Raw genomic sequence first — 22319 nt, forward strand, 5'->3', positions numbered from 1 at the left:
GCTCGCTCCTTCTCACTGGAGGAGAGTTAAGCTGCTTTCCCAAAGGGGCTTGATCCTGACATATCTGTGTGGAAACAGAGGTCGGAGTAATCATTTCCACTTTGAGCCAAACTTGCTTTTGCCCCGCCCCAGAGTGCTTGTCTCTATAGGATGGGAGGCTGGTTTAACTTGGAGGAGGCGGGATTTGTCCCGGTATATAAGCCAAGCCTCTGTCCTAAAAAGTAATCAGCAAAATATTCTCTGCCTGGGATTAGGAAGCCTGGTAAGTGACTGAAAGGCTGTGACTGAGTCATGGTGGTTTGTGGGTTTGCTAAGCTCTAGTGACCTCTTGTTCTTATTGTTGCTTCCTGACCACAAATAAGCTTTTCTTTTGACTTCTGGGCTTGTTGCTAAAAAAGTTGGGGGCTGGTTGCCAGAACTTTAATAAAGCTGCAATCCTTTGCCTTGTTAAAAGAAAACAAACTGCTCCTTTTCCCTTATGGGGTATCCAAGAGCCCATATAGAGTCCTTAAGTGGGTCCCCTATCGGAAGAGGAAATAACAGAGGCCAACCAGAGTATATTGAGAAGCAAAGCGGCTAGTAAGCCTGATCTTTATTCAACTGTTGCAACAGGGTCCCCACTCACCACATGCAGGAGGAAGGAGAGGAACCCAGAACGTTGGTGTGCAAGCCCTTAAATAGACTTTTGAAAATGCCCACCCTGTAGCCCAAGACCACCCCCTAAAGCATCCTACATACATCACAGAAGGAGGTGGTCTACAGCAGAGGAGGCAGTCTACAGCAGAAATCCTGTCTGCCATGATACCGGATAATGGTCATTGATTGCATTACCTGGGCAGCCTGGCCATTCTTTTGTGATGGTTAATACTTTAGTTCCTGAGTCCCAGGTCACAGGCTCACCTTATTCATACACAAATACACCCTTGAGACAGGATTTGCAAGCAAAAGGCAATGGGCAGGCTTTCCCCATTTCCTTCCTCCCTGCAGTGAAATATTTGAGGTCAATTTGGGAGAGCTTCAGGATTGCTCTCCTGTACTAGTTCAGACATGTGGTTTATATACTTGTTTGCCTTGTACATTTATGAACATTTTATCTGTATTTGACACCTTAGAGTTCTTATAATGGCCTGCATCTGTTCCACTCGTGAGGAAGCTCTAACGATTGGCTCTAAACCCCCTCCCCCAATTATTTTTGTTATAATTATTTTGTTTACTGCATTTTATAGCCAATCTTTTCCTCCAAGGAGTTCAAGGTGGCTTAAATGATTCTCCGCTTCCTCGTTTAATCCCCACAAAAACAGGTAGGCTAGGCTGGGAGGTAGCAATTGGCTTGAGAGAGCCTTCTTGGCTGACTGGAAATTTGAACCCTGGTTTCCTAGGTCCTATGCTCTAACCACTAGGCCATACTGGTTCTATATTGCCGTACTGTGAACTTCAGAGCTTGTTGTTGTGGACCAACATGGCTGCCTTTGCTTATTATGTGGTGTAGTGGCAGACCAGGACAGGGGAGGCCTGGGTTCAAATCCTTCTTTAGTCATGGATGGGGTTTGCAGCCTGACCATAGGTTAGTTGCAACCTTGGCGCCTAGCAGAAATCAGCATGGTGTCCTGTAAATGTTATTGGGTTTCAGCTCTGATCACTCCCTGGGAAATGACTTATCTTTTAAAAGTCAAGGAGCAGAAATGTCAATCTTAATAATAATAATAATAATAATATCATTTTTCATGTGTAAAATGGCTGTCTGCTAAAACACAATAATCTGACTGACCTAGGGTTCCCATATTTCAAAAAGGTAAAAACTGGGACATCCTGAAAGTTCCTGAGCTTTTTGATTTTTTAATTTGATTGACTTGCCTAAGATCCAGGACAAAGCGCCGCCCATTTTTTGAAAGCTAAAAACTTCCATCCCTCGCTTTTCTGTATTCTCCACTTGCCCTTTAGAGAACTCAAAAGAATGACTTAATGTCCCCCTCCCCCGCCTTATCGATTATATGCCCTTTTTATAGTGCCTTGATTTGCGTTACGGAATTTGTATGATTTAGCAAGCTTGCTGTGTTTTAACATTTACTTACAATGGCTGTGACATTTACTTTATAATTGGTTTTAAGGTAGTCTTATATAGAAACTTTAGTGTACTGAAATAATAATAAAAAAAATTATTTATAGAAGCTGGTAACTTTGAGGTTTGCAAGTCTGTGGGCTAGTTGACGCAAGGACGTCTCTAGGCCTCGGTTGATCTCCTTTTCTATTTTGGCCATTGAATGTATGGCTTGGAAGCCTTGGGAAAAGGCTGGTGTGGGAATGAGATGGCGTAATATAAAGTTCTCTCTGACTGTGGTGTTTGATTCATGGTCTCGCAGCGCACAGTTAAACTGTGGAACTCACTCCTGCAGGAGGCAGTAATGTTCACAATCTGGATGACTTGGAAAAAATTAGGCAAATTCATGGAATCATAGAATTCTAGAGTTGCAAAGGGACCCCAGGGCCATCTAGTCCAACCCCCTGCAATGCAGAAATTCTGCGCACAGCCATCCATGGGTGGGCTCAAACCACAAACCTTCTGGTTGACCACCAGATTAAATTATGACTACAGGGGTACCTCGGGTTACATACGCTTCAGGTTACAGATGCTTCAGGTTACAGACTCCGCTAACCCAGAAATATTACCTCCCATCAGATGTCAAGGAAATAAACAAGTATCTGACTTTTAGAAGACATCTGAAGGCAGCCCTGTTTAGGGAAGTTTTTAATGTTTGCTGTTTTGTTGTGTTTTTAATATCCGGTTGAAGCCACCCAGAGTGTCTGGGGGAACCCAGCCAGATGGGCGGGGTATAAATTATTACGTTACGATTTTATTTTATCATCTCTGTGATTGGACTCAAATGCAATTCCATAAGAATACAATAACCTTACCTAGTCAGGCCAAAGCTCCATCTAGTCCAGCATCCTGTTCTTCAGTGACCAATTAAATGCCTCCAGGAATCTCACAAAGGGGACCCAAGCACAACAGCGCTCTTTAACTCCTTGCAGTTCCCTGCGACAGGTAGGCATCCTGAGAGCATTATTCTCCTCCATGACTTATCTAAACCTCTTGGAAACCCACCTGACTTGGTGGCCATTGCAACATCTCGTGGGAGCAAATCCCATCCTTCTCACTAGGTGCTGTGTTCAGAAAACTTTTTCTCTGACCTGGGTTTTCCAGCGTTCAGTCTCATTGAATGCCCCTGAGCTCTAGGATTATGAGAAGAGGGGCGGGGCATGACTTCTCCCTATCCGCCTTCCCACACAATGCACAACTTTAAATTCAATTTTAAACTGCAGTATGCACTGGATGTCTTTGAGTCATACACGTCCTGAATTCTTTCAGCATTTGTTATCTGCAACCTCTGTGCTGCTTCTTCTTCTTCTTCTTGCAATTAGGTATTCCCAACAACCTGGTATTAACCTTATCCAGGCGTTGTATATGTGTGATGATCATAGCTGTCAACGTTTCCCTTTTTCAAAGGGAAATTCCCTTATTCTGAATAGGATTCCTCGCAAGAAAAGGGAAAAGTTGACAGCTATGGTGAAGATCTGTATAGTGCATGAAATTTGCAGAACTCATGTATTGGTGCTCACACATCGGGCAGAATGCTGGAGCTTTGGCCACCAAACTGCTCAAAACCTTCTGGGACACGGGGAGATAATACCCTTGGAAGCATGAGTGCATCTCTTTCAACCATGAGGACCAGAAACTTGCTATCAGTTCTTAGCACAAGAGCTGCAGTTCCAGCCCTGCATTCTGTACTCTTATTCGTCGCGGAGTTTTATTTATTTCATTTCATAAAATGCATGCACTGCTGGATTGTAAGAAGAAGGAGAACCTCAAAGCAGTTTGCAAGAAAGAGAAAACAATTGTATTATCAATAAGAAAAAAATAGCAACGATAATAGAGACTTTCAAAAAGTTAAAAGAACAAGAGACGAAAACGCGCGTCAACTTCACAAAGCTCTGGCTAGGCTTTTCTAAAGAGGAATGTTTTTGGCAGGCACCAAAAAGAGGACAGTGAAGGCCCCTGCCTGCTCTCCATAGGCAGGGAGTTCCAAAGTGTAGATGCTGCCACACTAAAATATGCATTTCTTACAACTGCGGAACAGGTATTATGTGGCACCAGTCATTGCGCCAGTTCCACCGGTTGAAGTGGTTACGAAGTAAGGTGATCTCTCAGGCAGACTGGTCCCAAACTGTTAAGGCCTTTATATACTCCTCCTTTAGTTTTATTTTATTTTTTTAAAGGCAGCTGCCAATCAATATGTTTATATATGGTGGACAGATTAAGAATTGGAAGTTCTCTGAACCTTATCATTTCTATCTCCTCTTTGAAGCTCTTTTCTGATTTATCTAACTTTTTTCCCTTTCTCTTTTTCATCAGGGGATCTTAATCAGATTAATGCTGGGCAAAAAAGACCTTTGAAGTTTTGTATTCCTCTTTATAAACTCTAATTAAACTTTTTTTTAAAAAAAGATGCTAGCGGAAGAGAGTTGTTGCTAAACCAGGGAGAACAGAGACAGTGAACATGTGATAGCATCTGGCTAAAGTCTGAGGAGTACAGAGTTCACGGCCATCTTGTGACGGGGAAGGAAAGAGCTGACGTCTTGAGGGTGGAGAAGGGATATTGAAGTCAAAGCCAGTGGTTGGCTCTAGTAATCTGGAGATGGGCATTCAGCTTTCTGGGGTGTAAACAGAAGTCTCATTCTTGCAAGGAGCTGGTGAAGGAATAAGTCTCAGTCTGCACACTGTACCAACCTGAGACTGCAGGTAAGGACCGTAGGGCAGGTAGCCCGCTTTAGACTTAATAATCTTATAGCAAAGGCAGTGGACTCTCCTTCAGTGGAGGTTTTTAAACAGAGGTCGGATGGCCATCTGCCAAGGATTCTTTAGTTGTGATTCCTGTCTTTCAGGGGGTTGGACTAGATGATCCTTGAGTCCCTTCCAACTAACTCTGATTCGCCGCAACGTCAGATGATAATGTGCAGGACTGAATCTAGGGTTTTGTGGGCAAGCCGTGCTCAGGGGTGGGGCAGCGATTTTGCACTACTGATTCTGGCAGGGGAGGTTTAATCCAGTTTGCATTTGAAAGTAAACTTCCCCAACTCAGTTTCCAAATTAATATGCTATGCAAGACATAGCTGCCCTTTGAAATTCGCCCGCCTCTGAATTTTGCAATGTGATTCTTCAGCCTAGGAATAAGTACAAAAAGGCACATGCTGTGATAAATTGTGTGTGTGTGTGCATGCGCACAAATGCAATATTAGTGGAAATAGCATTTTAAATTGCTTTAGGAGAGTTTTATACAATAATGTTCCCCATTGCATATAATAATGCTTTGCCTACAATAATGTGCATATTAACAGAAGTTGGCACGAAAATGCTGGTTTCATGATGATTTTTCCCTCCATTGCAAACTGAGATGAGAATGTGGAGGGCTGAATTTAGGACTGGGAAAATGGGCAACTGGCTCCACCCGGTCTCACCTCTCCTGTGATTTTGTGGCTCTCCTTAGCTCTGGGACTCCAGATGTGCTGTGTAGTCCAGTTCTGGACTAAGGCATTATCCACATTTAGCTTTTGTCCTGCTCTTTCCAAGCACAGGCCTGTGCTTAAAAGCTCCATGTCAGACTGGTTGGTTGGTTGGTTTGCCCAGGAAAACCCGCTCTTTAGTGCTCAATCAGAGCAAATGTCAGTTCAAGTTGTCTGCAGATTGCTATTTGCTCCGATTGAGCTTTAAAGAGCAGGGTTTCACTGGAAATTTCTGGAGGGGGGGGGAGGATGCTTAGACATGGATCTTTAAAGCATGGGCTGTGCCTGGAAAGAGCGGAGGAATAAGCCCTATATGACCTTAGGATTCCTCCTTTTCCTGGGGGAAAGGGTTATAGCTCAGTGGCAGAGCATCAACTTTGCCCAAAGAAGGTCCCAGGTTCAATCCCCAGGTGGGGTTGGGAGGGACCCCCTGCCTCAAACCCCGGACAGCCTCTCCTAGTCCTTGCAGACAACACTCAGCTAAACAGTCCAATGGTTAGACTTGGTATAAAGCAGTTTCTCGCTTAAATCATCCCTTTATTCCGAAGCATGAGGACTAGAATCTTGCTTTGTTTTTAGGAGAAGGGCCATAGCCTAATGGTTGAACATCTGCTTTGTTCAATGCCCCAGGTTCAATCTGCAGATATGCCTGTGAGTGTCCCCCTGCCTGAAGCCCTAGAGACGCTGCCAGTCAGCGTAGACATTACTGAGCTAGATGGGCCAATGGCTTCTAATTTCAAACCATCCCTTTATTTTAGAACCACGAGGAACTTATTTTATGCTATGACTTGGAGCATCAGAATTCACATGCAGAAGGTCCCATCAGGTGGGACTGACAGAAACTCCTTGCATGAAACCTTGGAGAGCTGCTGCCAGTCAGTGTAGACATTACTGAGCTAGATGGGCCAATGGTTCATTCATTCATTCATTCATTCATTCATTCATTCATTCATTCAGGCTTTGTAGGCATAACAGGATCTGAGTCAGCGTGATGACTCTCCTTTCTCCCCGCCCCCAGAATTGGGTGATGCTGCTCAGTGCCCAGCAATCTGGCCCGATTGCTCAACCACTGCTGTTCCTTGCCACCTGACGCAACTGGACTGGTGAGGCTGGCACTCTGTCCCTTTTGGCAGCCCCACCCTGCCCCTGTTCAAAGGGCAGACGAGGTTCTTTGCTTCTATAAACAGAGAGGGCACTGGGACAAAATCCAGTAGCGCTGGCAGAGCAGCTGGTGAAAGTAAGTAAAAGGCCACGGGTGTTGCTTGACTTTGGGTCGTCTGTCAGTCTCATGCCAGACAGCAGAGCCAGTTATATTATTGAGGTAAGGTAGCTCAGGGGCAGAGCATCTGCCTTGCTTGCAAAAGGGTTCCAGGTTCGAAACCTGACATCTCCAGATCAGGCAGATTCCTATTTCATTCAGGTCTTTTCTTTTTTAGCCTTAAGGACTAGAAAGTTTATTTTGGGGAAACGGGTTTTATAGCTTACTGGGAAACAGAGCATCTGCTTTGTACAACAGGTTCAATCCTCAAGTCTCTCCAAGTAGGTTGTGTGCCGGAAGATTCACCCCAGTACTTACTGGTTTTCCCAATCTAGAGGGGCTTATAGGCAGCCCTGTTCAAAGATTTAAGTCAGTCGGTTGACAGATCGATTGGGTATCTGATTAATTTTTATTTAGGAACAGGTCTGTCTGTCTGCGCCCCCCCCCCCCTTCTGAAAAAGTGGCCCATTCTTAGAGCAGCAATTTTAAGGAGGAAAGTTTAGGGAGATACTTAGTTAATTTTTTTCAGGGGAGCAAACTCTTTTTCTGACAGAATGCCTGATTTTAATCACTATTTTAACTGTGTATTTTATTCTTTTTTTAAAAAAAAAAATAATTAAATACTTTTCAGATATATACATTTTGCTGGTTTTACAATCATTTTAAAACTTGACTTCCTTCCCCCTCTTTCTGTGGTGCCTTAAAATTATTTTTAATATCTTCTGCATATCTGAATTTACTTAACTTACTCATTTATTTTCTTTCAATATATACTGCAGGTTATTACAATAATCCTGCCAACATTTTTATCTGTTTACAATTTATCTGTAAACATTCAATAAACCATTTCCATTCTTTTATAAAAAGTTTGTTATCTTGATTTCTTATTCTCCCGGTAAGCTTTGCGAAACTGTGTATTTTATTCTGATCTATGAATTTTGTGTTTTTTGCAATGGCTTCAGCTACATACAAATAAACAGATGGGGCTGGGAATGTCCCCTGCCTAAAACCCTGGAAAGCTGCTGCCAGTCTGTGTAGACAACACTGAGGTAGATGGGACAATGGGCTAACCCAGTACCAGGCAGCTTCCTGTTTACTTCATTTCTGCTGAATTTTTTTTAAAGACCCATAAGGACTAGAATCTTGATTTATTCTTAGTCAAAGGGTTGTAGCACAATGGTAGAGCATCTGCTTTGCATTCAGGATTGAATGTTCCCTGCCTGAAACCCTTGAGATTAGCTGCCAGTCAGTGTAGACAACACTAAGTTTGATGAACTGCTGGTGTGACTCATTATAGAGCAGCTGCCAACATTTCTACTTGGGGCTGGAACATCATGTCCCTTCCCTCCCCAACCACCCCAATTTATGAGCTGCCTTATCATGAGACTTCCACGTCTTCTCTGCAATTGGCAAGAACTCTTTGCTGTACCAAAAGTCTTCTCCTTCTGGAATGCGCAGTTTAATTTTGGGTGCAAAGTGGGGGGCACAGCAGGCTGCCTTTCAACTGGGAAAGTCTAATTGCTGCATTCCTTTGAACACTACACTCTAAAAACCTGCCCCACTAAAACACTGAAATGGCCTTGGTTTCTTTCCTTATATTACTGTATTTTTCCTGCTGTTCTGAGTTCTCCCTCTTTGGATTTACCATCTTGTGTACAGTAGTACCTTGGGTTACAGACGCTTCGGGTTACAGACACTTAAGGTTACAGACTCTGCTAACCCAGAAATAGTACCTCGGGTTAAGAACTTTGCTTCAGGATGAGAACAGAAATCGTGCTCCGGCGGTGCGGCAGCAGCAGCAGGAGGCACCATTAGCTAAAGGGGTGCTTCAGGTTAAGAACAGTTTCAGGTTAAGAACAGACCTCCAGAACGAATTAAGTTCTTAACCTGAGGTACCACTGTACTTTCTGAAACAGAAGGTTGCTAGATTGGCCGGCACCTTATGTTGGAGAGGAATTGCTTTTCAGATTGAATGTTAAAAATGTAAAGGGACCCCTGACCATTAGGTCCAGTCGTGACCAGCTCTGGGGTTGCGGTGCTCATCTCACTTTATTGGCAGAGGGAGCCGGCGTACAGCTTCCAGGTCATGTGGCCAGCATGACTAAGCCGCTTCTGGCGAACCAGAGCAGCGCACGGAAACGTCGTTTACCTTCCCACCAGAGCGGTACCTATTTATGTACTTGCACTTTGACGTGCTTTCGAACTACTAGGTTGGCAGGAGCAGGGACAGAGCAACGGGAGCTCACCCTGTCATGGGGATTCGAACTGCTGATCTCTGAGCAGCAAGTCCTAGGCTCTGTGGTTTAACCCACAGTGCCACCTGCGCCCCTAATATAAATGTTAGGTCTACTGATTTTCATATTTATCTGTTTTCTCTTGGATGGCCCAGATAATATTTTGATACAGAGATGGCGGTCCTCTTTTGTCTGAAGAGTCACACCTTTATCTCCCCATCCTTGTGGGCCAAGTTTGACAGGTGGGCAGGACCATCCACCTGTCCGTCATCTAACAGTATGATGACCCACAGTCATGGCTTTCCAGAAAGGATTCTGGGAACTGTGTTTTGTTAAGAGCTGTATGAAGGCTCTTTCCCTCCCCAATCTTCAACCCCCAAAGTTTATTGGGAACAGGGCTGGATTGTTAAATCACTCTGTCAATTGTAGCTCTGTGAGGGCAATAGCGGTCTCCTAGCAACTGCGCACACCCTTAACAAACTACATCTTCCAGAATTCCTTGGGGGAAGCTGTGACTGTTTGAAGTTGTATCATATTGCTTTAAATATATAGTGCGCATGGGGCCTAAGAGGACTGCTGACTCCAATCCTTAACACTGCTGGCAGGGCTGTACACTACACCCTCCAAAAGGGGACGAATCAAAGGGGTGGCAGAACATCTGCTTTGCATGCAGAACATGTCCAGTTCAATCCCTGGCAGGACTGGGAGACACCCCTGCCTCAAACCCAGGAGAGATGCTGTCAATCAGTGTGGGCAATATCGAGCTTAAAAGACTCCCATGAGGGGCAGCTTCCTATAGAGCTCTATTAACCAAGCTTTCTCTCTCCCTGCAGTTTGGACCAAAAACTTCAACCTTTCTCAAGGATGGACTACGCAAAGAAGTCTCTGTGCTTGCTATCCCCTCGGTCCCTCACCAAGTAAGTACCTGCAGGGCAGTCCTCGCGACTGAGGGTGGTCAGCTGTGACTGTCTTGACCTGACAGGGGGGCTATAAATGTAATAATAAATGCATGCTAAAATGCTGGTGAATATTCATGATGACCTTAACTTCCTCCTCCTCCTTCCCCACAATATTACCATTAATTTATTAATTGCCTTCATATATATGAGGTTATATTTTCTGAGGATCCTCTGGAAAAACAATCTCTCAAAGGATCTCTTGATGGCATTTTACCATTGTACTGTGGAGAGCGTATTAACTTATGGTCTCTGTGTGTGGTTGCACAGTCAGGGAAAAAACAATGCTGCCCGGGGTTGTAAAGACTGCGGAGAGACTAATTGGGTGCACTCTTCCCACCTTGGATCAAATCTATGTTTCCAGGTGCCATAAGAAAGCAGCAGAGATAGTGCAGGATAATGCGCAGCCCGGAAATGATCTCTTTCAGCTTCTGCCTTCTGGAAGAAGGTGCAGGGTTATAAAGACTAGGACTAGCCGCCTGAGAAACAGTTTCTACCCCAATGCAATTTTGGTTTTAAACACATTGTAAGGAGTCTGTATGGGAGTATATTGTATTTAAAAATGGGGTATCAGAGTTTTTGGGGGGCTAACCAGGTTGGGATAGCTGGGATAGCAGACTTGTTGAATGTCTTATGGAGATTTTTCAATTCCGTTGTTCTGTATGAGAATAAAGATATCGTATTGTGTGTGTATGTGTGTGTGTGTGTGTATATATATATATACAACGAAAGCAAATATATATATATATATATATATATATATATATATATATATAGTTTTTAAAATTAAAGTTACATTCAAATATGAGTTAACATCACAAAAATATAGGATTCTCTGAATTCTTGGACTTCCCTTCACCCTCACCCTCACCCCCCCCCCGGTGGGTTCTCTTGTTAGCCTCTTTCCGTTGCATCTTATATTGTCCTCCATTTTTCTTTTAAAAAACCTCCATCATACCTTTAGTTCTTGTTACATTACAAGCATTGTTACAATCCTGCTAATGTTTTTAATTGTTTACAGTGTTCTCCAAGATAAATTATAAATTTCCACCAATCCATATTAAAGTTTTCGTCTTCCTGGTTTCTGATTTTTCCCATCACTTTTGCCAATTCAGCGTAGCCCATCAACTTATTAATTGCCTTCTAAACAACCAGCTCATGATGGGTTCTAACCTTTGCTTGGAGTAGATCCATTGGAATGAATGCACTCAAGTTAGTCGTGCCCATTCAGTTTAATAGGTCTACTCTGAGTACAACAAATATTGGCTATCATTCAATAACCTCCAACCGGTGCAGTGAGGTGGCTAGTGGCCCTTAAAAATGGGGAACCATCTGAGAAACCAACATTTGATGGATTCCATCCATCCATCCAGGTGTGTGTCAGCCAACGCTCCTCAAGCCCGGCCTTACCGAGTCAGCAACTGCGACCGCACCGTCCGCAAGGGGATCATGGCCGACAGCCTGAGGGATCTCCACGAGAAGGTGAGCGATTCTAGGAGCCCTCTTCCAGGAGCAAGGTGGGATGGGGCAAAGGGACAGGTGGAATTTGAACCCAGTGCTTTCTCTCTAGGTACGCAGTGCCCTACTCTTAGCAGGGAACATCTCCATTGTCCTGGATGAAGATGGCACCACCGTTGAGACAGAGGAGTTCTTCCAGACTCTGGAGGATGGGACGGTCTTGCTGGTGTTGACCAAAGGACAGACATGGCGCCCAGCCAAGGTGAGCCAGTGGGCTAAGCCCTCTGTTGGTAGGACCTGGAGAGGGGTTGCCATGGTGAACATGTTCTACTAGGCCGAAAGGTGTGTGCATAGACCTTTGTCTCTCACGTGTTACGGGGTCTAAGCTAGGTCTAAGCTTGGCACTCCTGAGATCTTCCTCCCAGCGGCATAGTTAGCCACTTGGGTATCTGGGGTGGTGCACACACCCTGCGGTTGGGGGCAGGGCGAGCTGCCAATGGGGACAGGGTGAGCCAAGGCAGAGCGTGCTGTGTGGAGCCTCTCCACAACCTTCCTCTCAGCTGAGGCGGTGGGCAGACGCAAGCCCCATGCTGCTCAAAAAAGAAGCACGGAGCTTGCAGGCAGTCCGTCCACCACCTTCCCCTCAGGAGAGATGCGTGGCTCAGGCACGCTGCAGGCCCCACGGTGTGGCGTCCAATGCCCCCTGCCTCACCTGGCTACACCTCTGGATTAGGCAGATTTATGGAGGAGAGGGCTGTCGAAGGCGACTAGCCATAAAGGCTGTGCTCTGCCTGCAAAGTTGGAGGCAGCAATGCTTCCCGGTTTCTGGAAATCACTCGAGGGGAACGTGCTCCTGCCATGGCGTAGGAAGGGGCGTGCGGTGGGTGCGAGAGTTTCTTCCCCCAGAAACACATATTTTTGCCGTTTTGTCACCCCCCTCAGTGATGACACCTGGGGCAGCCTCACCCACCACACCCCCTTCCTTTTTCTTTCTTTCTTTTTATTTCAGCAAAACATTTAATAAACTAGTACAACGAAACATCAAATACAATTTCCCATATCAATAGTACACATTTTTTCCTTCTTTTTTAACCCTCCCCTTTGACCCCTCCCCCCAAAACTTGTTCTCTCTTCAGATCTTTAACCATGTGCACAGTTTATTCATTCTAATTTGGGTGCTTGGGTTGGCTTTCCCCCAACCGCACCCCTTTCCTATGCCACTGCTTCCTCCTAATGCCCACAAAACCTCTTAAATCCCCCTGACCTCCACTCAGCTATCTCCTTAGTCGTGAGGTGGTGTCAGGCGTGGAGTATCCTCACTCCCCCCCCCCCCGCAGCTTCAGAGGCAAGAAGAAAACACAGTTCGTATTTTATGGCTTTTGATTCGGTCATCTGGTTGCAAGACAAAGGATCCATGTCTCCACGCATAGGAGACGTTGGCTACTCAGAGTCCCTCCTCTTCCGTCTCCCACAACATCCTGGAAACCTACGGAAAGTCACAGGAGTCAAATCCCTCCGCCTTCTCTGTTCTTGAACGTGGAGGGACCAGCGAGCCCTTGGACTAGGAGGGTCTCCCATACCCTCCAGGGAGATCTCTGCTGTCTGCTCTCTAACTTCTCCCTCTTCCTCCACTATCTCATAACTAGGCATTTCCTCATTCAGCTGTACATCACCCCTGTCTCCCTCTCCTCCCGAAACTGCTGGAGACATGGGGGTCGAAATTTCCCACTCCTCTTCCTCTTCTGAGAGGAGCCGATCAATTCCCATTCCTCCTGTTCAGTCCAGTCCCTGACAGCTGGTGGAGGGAGGTTACCTTTTTCTCCCTTGAAAAACACACATTGCTGAAGGAGGTACAGTAGTATCTCTGGTTGTGAACTGGATCCGTTCCAGAGGCCCATTCACAACAAAATAATGCAACCCGCAGCAGCGCATCTGCGCTCGCACGGGTTGTGATTCACTGCTTCTGCGCATGCGCGAGCGGCTAAACCCGGAAGTAACCCTTTTCGGTACTTCCGGGTCACCGTGGGACATAACCTGAAAGAACGTAACATGAAGCGGACATAACATGAGGTATGACTGTAGTTGGGAAAAGTGACAGTCTCTATCCCATTTTCTCTTCCAACTCTATGTCCTTTCTTGAGGCGTAGCAAATTCTATTGGAAACGAGTCTTCCCAGGTCGCTTGGGAAACGAAGGGTGCACTTTTTCTGCATCTTTGGTGAGGTGATCTGCGGAAAAGGGAGAGAGAGAAAGAGGTGATGGGGGGCCACTGCAGCTGCTCAAAAAACTAAATGTGTCCATAGGCCAAAAAAGGTTGGCGACATCTGCTCTAAGCAATGCAGATTCCTTCTAAAAGAAACTATTCAGGGCCAAAGTTGCTCCATTTTTTCTCTGACTTTGGATTAAGCAAACGATGTTTACTCCTGCTGCTGCTATTTTAATGTGCACAACATTTTTAGACTACTGCAATGCTTTACATATGGGGCTGCCCCTAGAGACTTCACTGGTACACTTTTAGGTATACAGGGCCTATTGTAAGCCTACTTTTCTGTTTGTTTTCTGGCAGACGGCAGGCTACCAGCTCTCCCTGTCCCACAAACCCCGGCGCAGGATTGACGTGGCCTGTGTAACCTTTGACCTCTACAAGACCGACCCTCGGGACTTCATTGGCTGCCTGAATGTCAAGGCCACACTCTATGGGACGTACAGCATGTCTTATGATGTACAATGCTATGGGGCCAAGAGGATAATGATGTGAGTATCAGTCTGTCTCTCAGCTCAACTGAATTAGACCTACTGATGGAGGAGAAATTCAATACAGTTCACATTTAAAGACAAACCTTTCTGATTCACACTTCTGGAACTGAAATGTGTGGACCGAAATGTGATCTTTCTGCAAAAAATTCACACTTTTTGTAGTGCTGTCCTCCAGCCAAGCAATGTGTAAAAAGAAAAAGAGAAAAGCATATGACTAGGGTAAAGTCTGCCTAAAAATGCATATAATACTGAAAATGAGAAAATTGCATTGCAAAAATGTGTATGCTGGGCAAAATTGCAAATAAGCACCTTTAAGGAGTTTCAAGGCGGCTAAGAATCTCCTTTCCCTTCCTCCCCCACAACAAACACTCTGTGAGGTGAGTGAGGCTGAGAGATTTCAGAGAAGTGTGACTGGCCCAAGGTCACCCAGCAGCTGCATGTGGAGGAGCAGGGAAGCGAACCCGGTTCACCAGATTATGACTCCACCACTCTTAACCACTACACCATACTGGCCCTGCGGAGAGTCCTGCCCCAGATCACCCCGCCCCATGGGCAGCTGGCCCCGCCCCTGGGGGCAGGGCACATGCGCCACCCCAGGTGCCCGATCAGCTTGCTCTGCCGCTGTGCATAAAGGTAAAGGTAAAGGTACCCCTGCCCGTACGGGCCAGTCTTGACAGACTCTGGGGTTGTGCACCCATCTCACTCAAGAGGCCAGGGGCCAGCGCTGTCCGAAGACACTTCCGGGTCACGTGGCCAGCGTGACATCGCTGCGCTGGCGAGCCAGAGCTACACACGGAAACGCCGTTTACCTTCCCACCAGTAAGCGGTCCCTATTTATCTACTTGCACCCGGGGGTGCTTTCACCCGGGAACTGCTAGGTTGGCAGGCGCTGGGACCGAGCAACGGGAGCGCACCCCGCAGCGGGGATTCGAACCACCGACCTTTCGATCGGCAAGCCCTAGGCGCTGAGGCTTTAACCCACAGCGCCACACGCGCTCAGAACTCTGTTCAGAATCCTACCTGAATGCAAGTCTGTGCTGGTCCCGTGGGTTAATCGAGAGGCAAGGTCCAAGTCCAGTCTGAGGTCAAAGTAGCAATATGGAGGCAGTCCGTAAAAGCTGAATCTGGGTGCAGGGCAGGGTTCAGGCAGGAACTGGCAACCAACAATGTTGCTCCCGCAACCTGGGACTGGGGCTGGCTGGCTGGTTTTTATCTGCCACGAGGCATAGGGCGGCCCCGGTCCACAGGTGACTCGCCTCTCCTGGCCTGGAGGCGAGCGCTCCTCTTGCAGGAACTTAGTTCCCTCTGCCTCTCTGCCCTGAGCCTCTGCAGCTCAGGCAAGGCTGGAGGGTTACCTGACCCAGAGGCAACCTCAGTTTCCTCTGACGGGGCTGAGAGTGGAGCACCTGCAGGCAATGGGTCCTCCATCACCTCAGGAGCCAGAACAGACTCAGCTGCTGCCTGCACCTGAGGATCCAGCACAGGTGAGGACCCTTCAGGCTCAAGCCCCGGCCCTAGCTCAGCTGGTTCTGGAGGCGGGGAATCCTGTGCAGGCTGGGATCCCTCAGGTTCAGCCTCCGAGTCCAAATCCCAGGCCATCACAAAGTCAAATCTTTGACAAGGCTCCTCTCTCTCTCCCCCACCCCCAGGGAAGCTCTACGCTGGACCCTCTTCACCATGCAAGCAACGGGTCATGTGTTGCTCGGCACGTCCTGTTACATGCAGCAGTTGCTGGATGCCACCGAGGAGCCGAAGGAGGAAAATGCGTCGCCTCGGTGCCTCCTGCAGCCCCCTCCCACCAGGAAAATGCTGCAGTGATGGTTGGGGAGAATCTTGCCTGCCACTGACTTTCATGCTAGACTTTTGACATCCCCTGCACAATGTAGCCACGCGGACTAAGGTGTTGTAGGAAGGTGCACGAACACTCACGCCCCTGCCTGGCCCTCGGGCAGAAACTGCTGGGGATCTGGGAAGTCTCACTGCTGCTGTATTATTTAACCGCACTCTAATTTATATTACTCTTTAATGGGATATTATCATTGCCATAACTCCCAGGCGGAAGCTGGTTGCCGGGCAGAGCCCAGCCTCCCCTTCACCTCCATGTATTTATTTTAGATATGGGATTTTAGCCTGCATGGTGTCAAGTCTTGTTCACGTGGGCATGTATTGCATTGTTAATAAAGATTGCATTAAAAAGGATTTTCTTAAACCACCTGTTTCTCTCTCTGATGTATGATGTGAATGTGGCCTTGGTGTCCTCCAGATTGTTTTGGTCCACAACATCCCTTCGTTCCTGGCTAGGCATGGAAGGATCTGTCAATTTCACTTCTCTGTTTTGCTTCTTTCCTAATCCATACATTCAGTTCTCTATATTTCTTCATTGAATTGCCGATTTCTTCCTTTAAAAAGATCCTCCTGGAATTTCTTCAGTGTTTTAGTACAAATTACTGCTAATAAAACACTTATTCTTTACTAATGCACACATTTTATTTTCATACATATACTGTATGTATGTACACGCGTGCACACACACATTTAGGATGTGGGCGTCTCTGTGGTCTAAGCCGCTGAGCCTCTTGGGTTTGCTGATCGGAAGGTCCGCAGTTCAAATCCCCACAACAGGGTGAGCTCCCATCGCTATGTCCCATATCTTGCCAACCTAGCAGTTTGAAAGCACACCAGTGCAAGTAGAAAAATAGGTACCTCTGTGGCAGGAAGGTAAATGGTGTTTCCGTGTGCTCTGGTTTCCATCACGGTGTCCCATTGCACCAGAAGCAGTTTAGTCATGTTAGCCACATGACCCAGAAAGCTATCTGTGGACAAACGCCGGCTCCCTCGGCCTGAAAGCGAGATGAGCGCCGCAACCCTATAGTTGCCTTTGACTGGCCTTAACTGTCCAGGGGTCATATTATATATACATATGCTTTCCCTGATGTGTGCATTTTTGTAGTCTCTTATGGCAGAACCGCACTGCAAAATCTGGATGTGTGCAAATTTCAAAGGATAGTTCAGGGCTGGTTCTCATGTTGCAGGAAGTGTAAACCTGACACTGTTTTAGATGCAAATTGATTTCCCCCCTCATCTCTGGGGGTGGTGTGAATTGCTGTCCAGCAAGATCTGGAGGGGGCACACATTGGCTTCCTCCATTTCCCTGCATAAAATTTTCCTCTCCGGTGTGATCAGGGAGGAGTTAGGGATGGGTTACTTCATATTTCTGATCTGTGGTCACTTTGTATTTGACCTAATAAGTAAGGAGGGTGTATTTTTTCACTTCCCTCCATTTCTCCTTTTACCTAAACATTTAAGTTCAGTTGCAGATCGCTTTGCATTAAAAAAACCTAAACAACCTCTGCACACATTAATTTTTTCAAGCAGTTTCCACAAACAGAACACATTTTTGAACTTTATTTTTGTCGTTGGTAGGTCTTTAAAAAACATTGATGGAACCTCTTTTAGCATTTATCTTACATCCACCCTGGACATTTAAAGTACATTTATAACACTCTAACAGTCAGGGCTTCTCCCACCAAACTTCCCTGGGAACTATAGTTTACCCCTTCACAGAGCTACAGTTCCTAACACCCTTAACAAACTACAGTCCTCAGGGTTCTAAAGCCAAACACTTCACATATCCAGTGTGGATGTGACTTTAGTTTACGGACCATAAAAAAGTCCTGCTTTAGCAAAAGACAAACTGGAGAAAAGTTCAGGTCCTGTTGCTCTTAGCCCTTGCACCATGATACACAGAGCTGTGATTGCTCCATCTCTAAGTTAGTGATGAAGCCAGCTGTGTTAGAGAGGCAGCCTTACACCAGCTTTTTCCCCTAGGAAATGTGTGCAGCATTTATCCTCTGGCACAGATAATGAAATATAGAACCTATTTATGTCAGAGTAAGTGTGATGTGCCCAACATGCTAAGCCAAAAAGAAAGAAACAAACAAAAACAAATAAGTTACTTTTGCTCTGTTTTGCTTCATTTAGAGGCATTTAAGGATGCTCAATGATTGGGTTTTTTTCCCCCTGCTTGCAAAATGCAAGTTTGTTTTGAAAGCTCCCCAAAAGAGTTGTACAAGCTAGGCAGTTGCTGGCAGCCGACAGTTGAGCTGATGGACAGTCCGGGAAAAGGAATTTAACTGGCTCTGCCTTGAGAGCTTGATGGCCTTTCAGAAATGTTTGTAACTACCTGAAATTGCAAGAGTGATTTTGACTCTGCTCTCTATTGATTGTGTAAGTGTGTGTATTCATTTTGCAGGCCTCTCGTGTCTCGCCCCTGACCCACCCACCCCCATTTCCAGAGCAAGCTGAGCCTTTCCATGTCAGGGAAGATGCAGTGATGAAAACACCTGGAACAAACCAGTGGGGAGCTGCAACAAAATATTGCAGCGTATCGTATCCCCTTCTCTCCTGTTTGGGGCTCCAGCCACACTGAACAGGGGCCTTCCAGTGCTGTTGGGAGGCTCAAAGGAGATATTCCCCTGAAGCTTTGACACACCTTTGCTATATCCCAGGGACTGGGAACTGGATTCCACCAGTGCGCCGGATCCCTCGGCCTCCCACCTTCAGTGGGCTGGACCACCAACCTCTCAAAAGTTGGAAGGAGATTGTTGTTCAGCTGCTTGGGTGGGTTGCAGTCACGCCATAAGCATCATAGCCAAGTGAGGAATTGAACTCTGGTCTCCCAGGTTCTAGTCCAACTAATAATAATAACAATAAAAATAATTTTTAAAAAATTATTATTTATACCCTGCCCATCTGGCTGGGTTTCCCCAGCCACTCTGGGCGGCTACCAACAGAATATTAAAATACAATAACTTATTAAACATTAAAAGCTTCCCTAAACAAGGCTGCCCTCAGATGTCTTCTAAAAGTCTGGTAGTTGTTTTCTCTTTGACATCTGGTGGGAGGGCGTTGCACAGAGCGGGTGCCACTACCGAGAAGGTTCCCTGTAACTTGGCTTCTTGCTGTGAGGAAACCGCCAGAAGACCCTAGGCACTGGACCTCAGTGTCCAGGCAGAACAATGCAGGTGGAGACGCTCTTTCAGGTATACTGGACTGAGGCTGTTTCTCACTAATCACTATGCCACACTAGTTCTATGCACAGTGTGAAGAAGTCCTTTCAGCATGGATCAAAGAACCTTCCAACATTCAGCCTCATTGGCAGCCCAATGAGTTATAGTGTTATGGTTCTAACTGACTATCACTATGGGATGCGGGTGGCGCTGTGGGTTAAAACACAGAGCCTAGGACTTGCCAATCAGAAGGTCGGCGGTTTGAATCCCCATGACGGGGTGAGCTCCCATTGCTCGGTCCCTGCTCCTGCCAACCTAGCAGTTCGAAAGCACGACAAAGTGTAAGTAGATAAATAGGTAGCGCTCCAGAACCAAAAAAGCCGGAGACGCAAGTTTGGGAGTCCCTGATCTAAACTGAAAACCCCCAAATGCTGCACCCTGCTGATCGTTTGGATTGCCCTTTTCCAAATCTACAGTATCTTTTTGAGGGGAGGTGACCAGAGGTCTGGACAGGCAGATTTGAGCCTGGAGACGGAGGTTGCCTGCCCTTCCTCTGGTAAGACATCTCATGATACAAGAAGATGTGAGCTTTCACATTGCACAGAATATCTCCTTCAGACAGAGTGTCTTCCCAGCTTTCACCTGGCTTCATCAGCATTCTCCTTCAAGGACGTCCTTACTGATTTCCAGCAGAGCTACTTGCCCCCCGAAGGGAACAGAGTCAGGACTTCTCTGTCGAACAGGAGGACACATTTCAGGAAGTGTGAGTAACATTCATTAGCACCCAGCGTTGGAAGTAGCTTAGCGGGACAAGGCAGAGGCACTGGCAAGATGAAAAATCACTCTCAGCCTTGCCGCCAACCTTACGCTGCCCGTTATCCACAGTGGCTTTAATTAACAGCTACCCTCAGACACTTCCAGCATCTCGAATACCTTGGAGGCCCTGGAGAGATGGAGCCCAACGATAGCAAAGCCCTTTCTGGTTCTTTCGTGCCACACAAGAAATGGTGTCTGGAAAACCTAATGCAACCTTTGGCAACTTGGTGCCCACCAGATATTTTGGACTACAAGTCCAGCAGAACCCCAACCAGTGTGGTTTACTTCTTGAGTAGGGCTGGGCTGGGCAATTGCAGAGCAAGCTAAGAATCAGCAGCAGGAGGCAGAGCTAATACAGATGAAGATGACGACTGAAGGGTCAAGGAAACACACTTGGGAAATACAAAAGTCTGTGCCCAGAATAGGGAAACTGTGGCCCTCTGGATGTTGAGGAACTCCAACCCCCATCATCCACCCATGGCTACAGATCTCCCATTCTGGGTCTACTCCATTTCATGTCTTCTATCCAGAAGCAAAAAAACTACTCAGAGGCATCCAGTACAGATATCCAAACACTCAGGAGACATTCAAGTGTCCCTATTTTCCAAGCACAGTCCCAGATTTACATAAGCCGCCCCGGTTTCTGATATGGTCCCAGAATGACCCACTTTTCCTTAAGACGTCCCTATTTTCATCAGAGAGTTATGCAACCCCCAAGCCAAGGAGATAAGTAACTATACAACCTTTAGAAGACATCTGAAGGCAGCCCTGTATAGGGAAGATTTTTCAAATGTTTAATGTTTTACTATGTTTTTATATATGTTGGAAGCTGCCCAGAGTGGCTGGGGCAACCCAGTCAGATGGATGGGGTATAAATGTTGTTTTTGAATAGGTAAAGGTAAAGGGACCCCTGACCCTTAGGTCCAGTCGTGACCAGCTCTGGGGTTGCGGTGCTCATCTCACTTTATTGGCCGAGGAAGCTGGCGTACAGCTTCCGGGTCATGTGGCCAGCATGACTAAGCCGCTTCTGGCGAACCAGAGCAGCACACAGAAACGCCATTTACCTTCCCGCCAGAGCGGTACCTATTCATCTACTTGCACTTTGACGTGCTTTTGAACTGCTAAGCTGGCAGGAGCAGTGACCGAGCAACAGGAGCTCACCCTGTCGTGGGGATTCAAACCACCGACCTTCTGATCGGCAAGCTCTGTGGTTTAACCCACAGCGCCACCTGCGTTGTTGTTGAATAAGACATCCCTATATTGGAGGGTATTATCAGGGCATTCATGCCGTCTGATTCGCTCCCAAGCAGTGCCAAACAATGGTAAAAAAAACCCTGCAACGTTTTGTGGTGAAAACCCTTGATTTCATGGCACCCCATAAAATGAGCCCTCGGTGCCCTAACCTGTGGAGTCACGGTTTCGCCGAAAACCCAACATCATCCGATTCACTCCCAAGTGATGCCAAATGCAGGAAAAAGGCCTCGTGCCATGTTTGGTGGAGTAAACCCCCCATTTCATGGCGCCACATAAAATGAGCCCTTGGCGCTCTAACAAAATGATCCCTCTGCGCCCTAACCAGAGAAGTCACGGTTTCGCCGAAATCCCGAAGCCGTCCAATTCACTCCCAAGTAGTGTCAAACAATGGCAAAAGGCCCCCTGGCAATGTTTTGTGGTGAAAACCCCTGATTTCACAGCGCCCCATAAAACGAGCCCTCAGCACCCTAACCTTCAAGGTCACATTTCCCCCGAAAACACAACATGGTCCAATTCACTCACAAGTGGCGCCAAATGGTATCTTGGTATCTGCACTCGCATCCGCCTTCATCGCTCCCCACCCCAGGGAGACATTAGGAACAGCTGTGAGAAGCCAACAGGTTAAAGGAGACCGCATCCATCCCACAGTGTCTGAGTGCTGATTGCACAGGTGTGTCCCCGCTGAAGCAATTAATTGAGTGAAACGTGAAGCTAATTTTAGCGTGTTTATACAAAACAACGGCTCTCAGATGAGGAGAGAGAGGTAATACGCAGGCAGCGTTCTAGCTGGGCGGTGATGGAGCTGAGGTCATTAACAGAGGAAAAGGAGGAAGAGAAAGGTTGAGCTGTGGTGGCTGGTGCCCATCGGGACTGGTAGGGTGGGAGGCTGGGAGTCCAACAGTAGGTGGCGCCACCATCAATGACAGTCTGAGCCAACTAATTCTAAGACAATCATCTATTAATGATGATGATGATGATGATGATGATGATGATTTATTACTTATACCCCACCCATCTGG

The 22319-nt window shown here is 46.6% G+C and overlaps 1 protein-coding gene across 7 annotated transcripts; it reads left to right on the forward strand.

Annotated features, from left to right (window-relative positions):
- Window positions 1-225: 225 nt before the first annotated feature.
- On the forward strand, window positions 226-16430 carry CIDEC (cell death inducing DFFA like effector c). 7 transcript variants are annotated; one of them, XM_083717722.1, is made up of 7 exons: window positions 4639-4798; window positions 6318-6385; window positions 9885-9968; window positions 11381-11489; window positions 11578-11727; window positions 14031-14218; window positions 15871-16430. In XM_083717722.1, exons 3-7 carry the CDS (start codon window positions 9916-9918, stop codon window positions 16037-16039), a joined length of 669 nt encoding a protein of 222 aa, XP_083573848.1. In that variant the 5' UTR covers window positions 4639-4798; window positions 6318-6385; window positions 9885-9915; the 3' UTR covers window positions 16040-16430. The 7 variants fall into 7 exon arrangements, with proteins under 7 accessions (XP_083573847.1, XP_083573851.1, XP_083573845.1 ...); XM_083717721.1 differs by lacking the exons at window positions 4639-4798; window positions 6318-6385 and adding an exon at window positions 226-262; XM_083717725.1 differs by lacking the exons at window positions 4639-4798; window positions 6318-6385 and adding an exon at window positions 2958-3043.
- Window positions 16431-22319: the final 5889 nt, after the last annotated feature.

Source organism: Podarcis gaigeae (genome assembly GCF_964106915.1).
Source record: "Podarcis gaigeae genome assembly, chromosome: 16".
Taxonomy (NCBI): Eukaryota; Metazoa; Chordata; class Lepidosauria; order Squamata; family Lacertidae; genus Podarcis; species Podarcis gaigeae.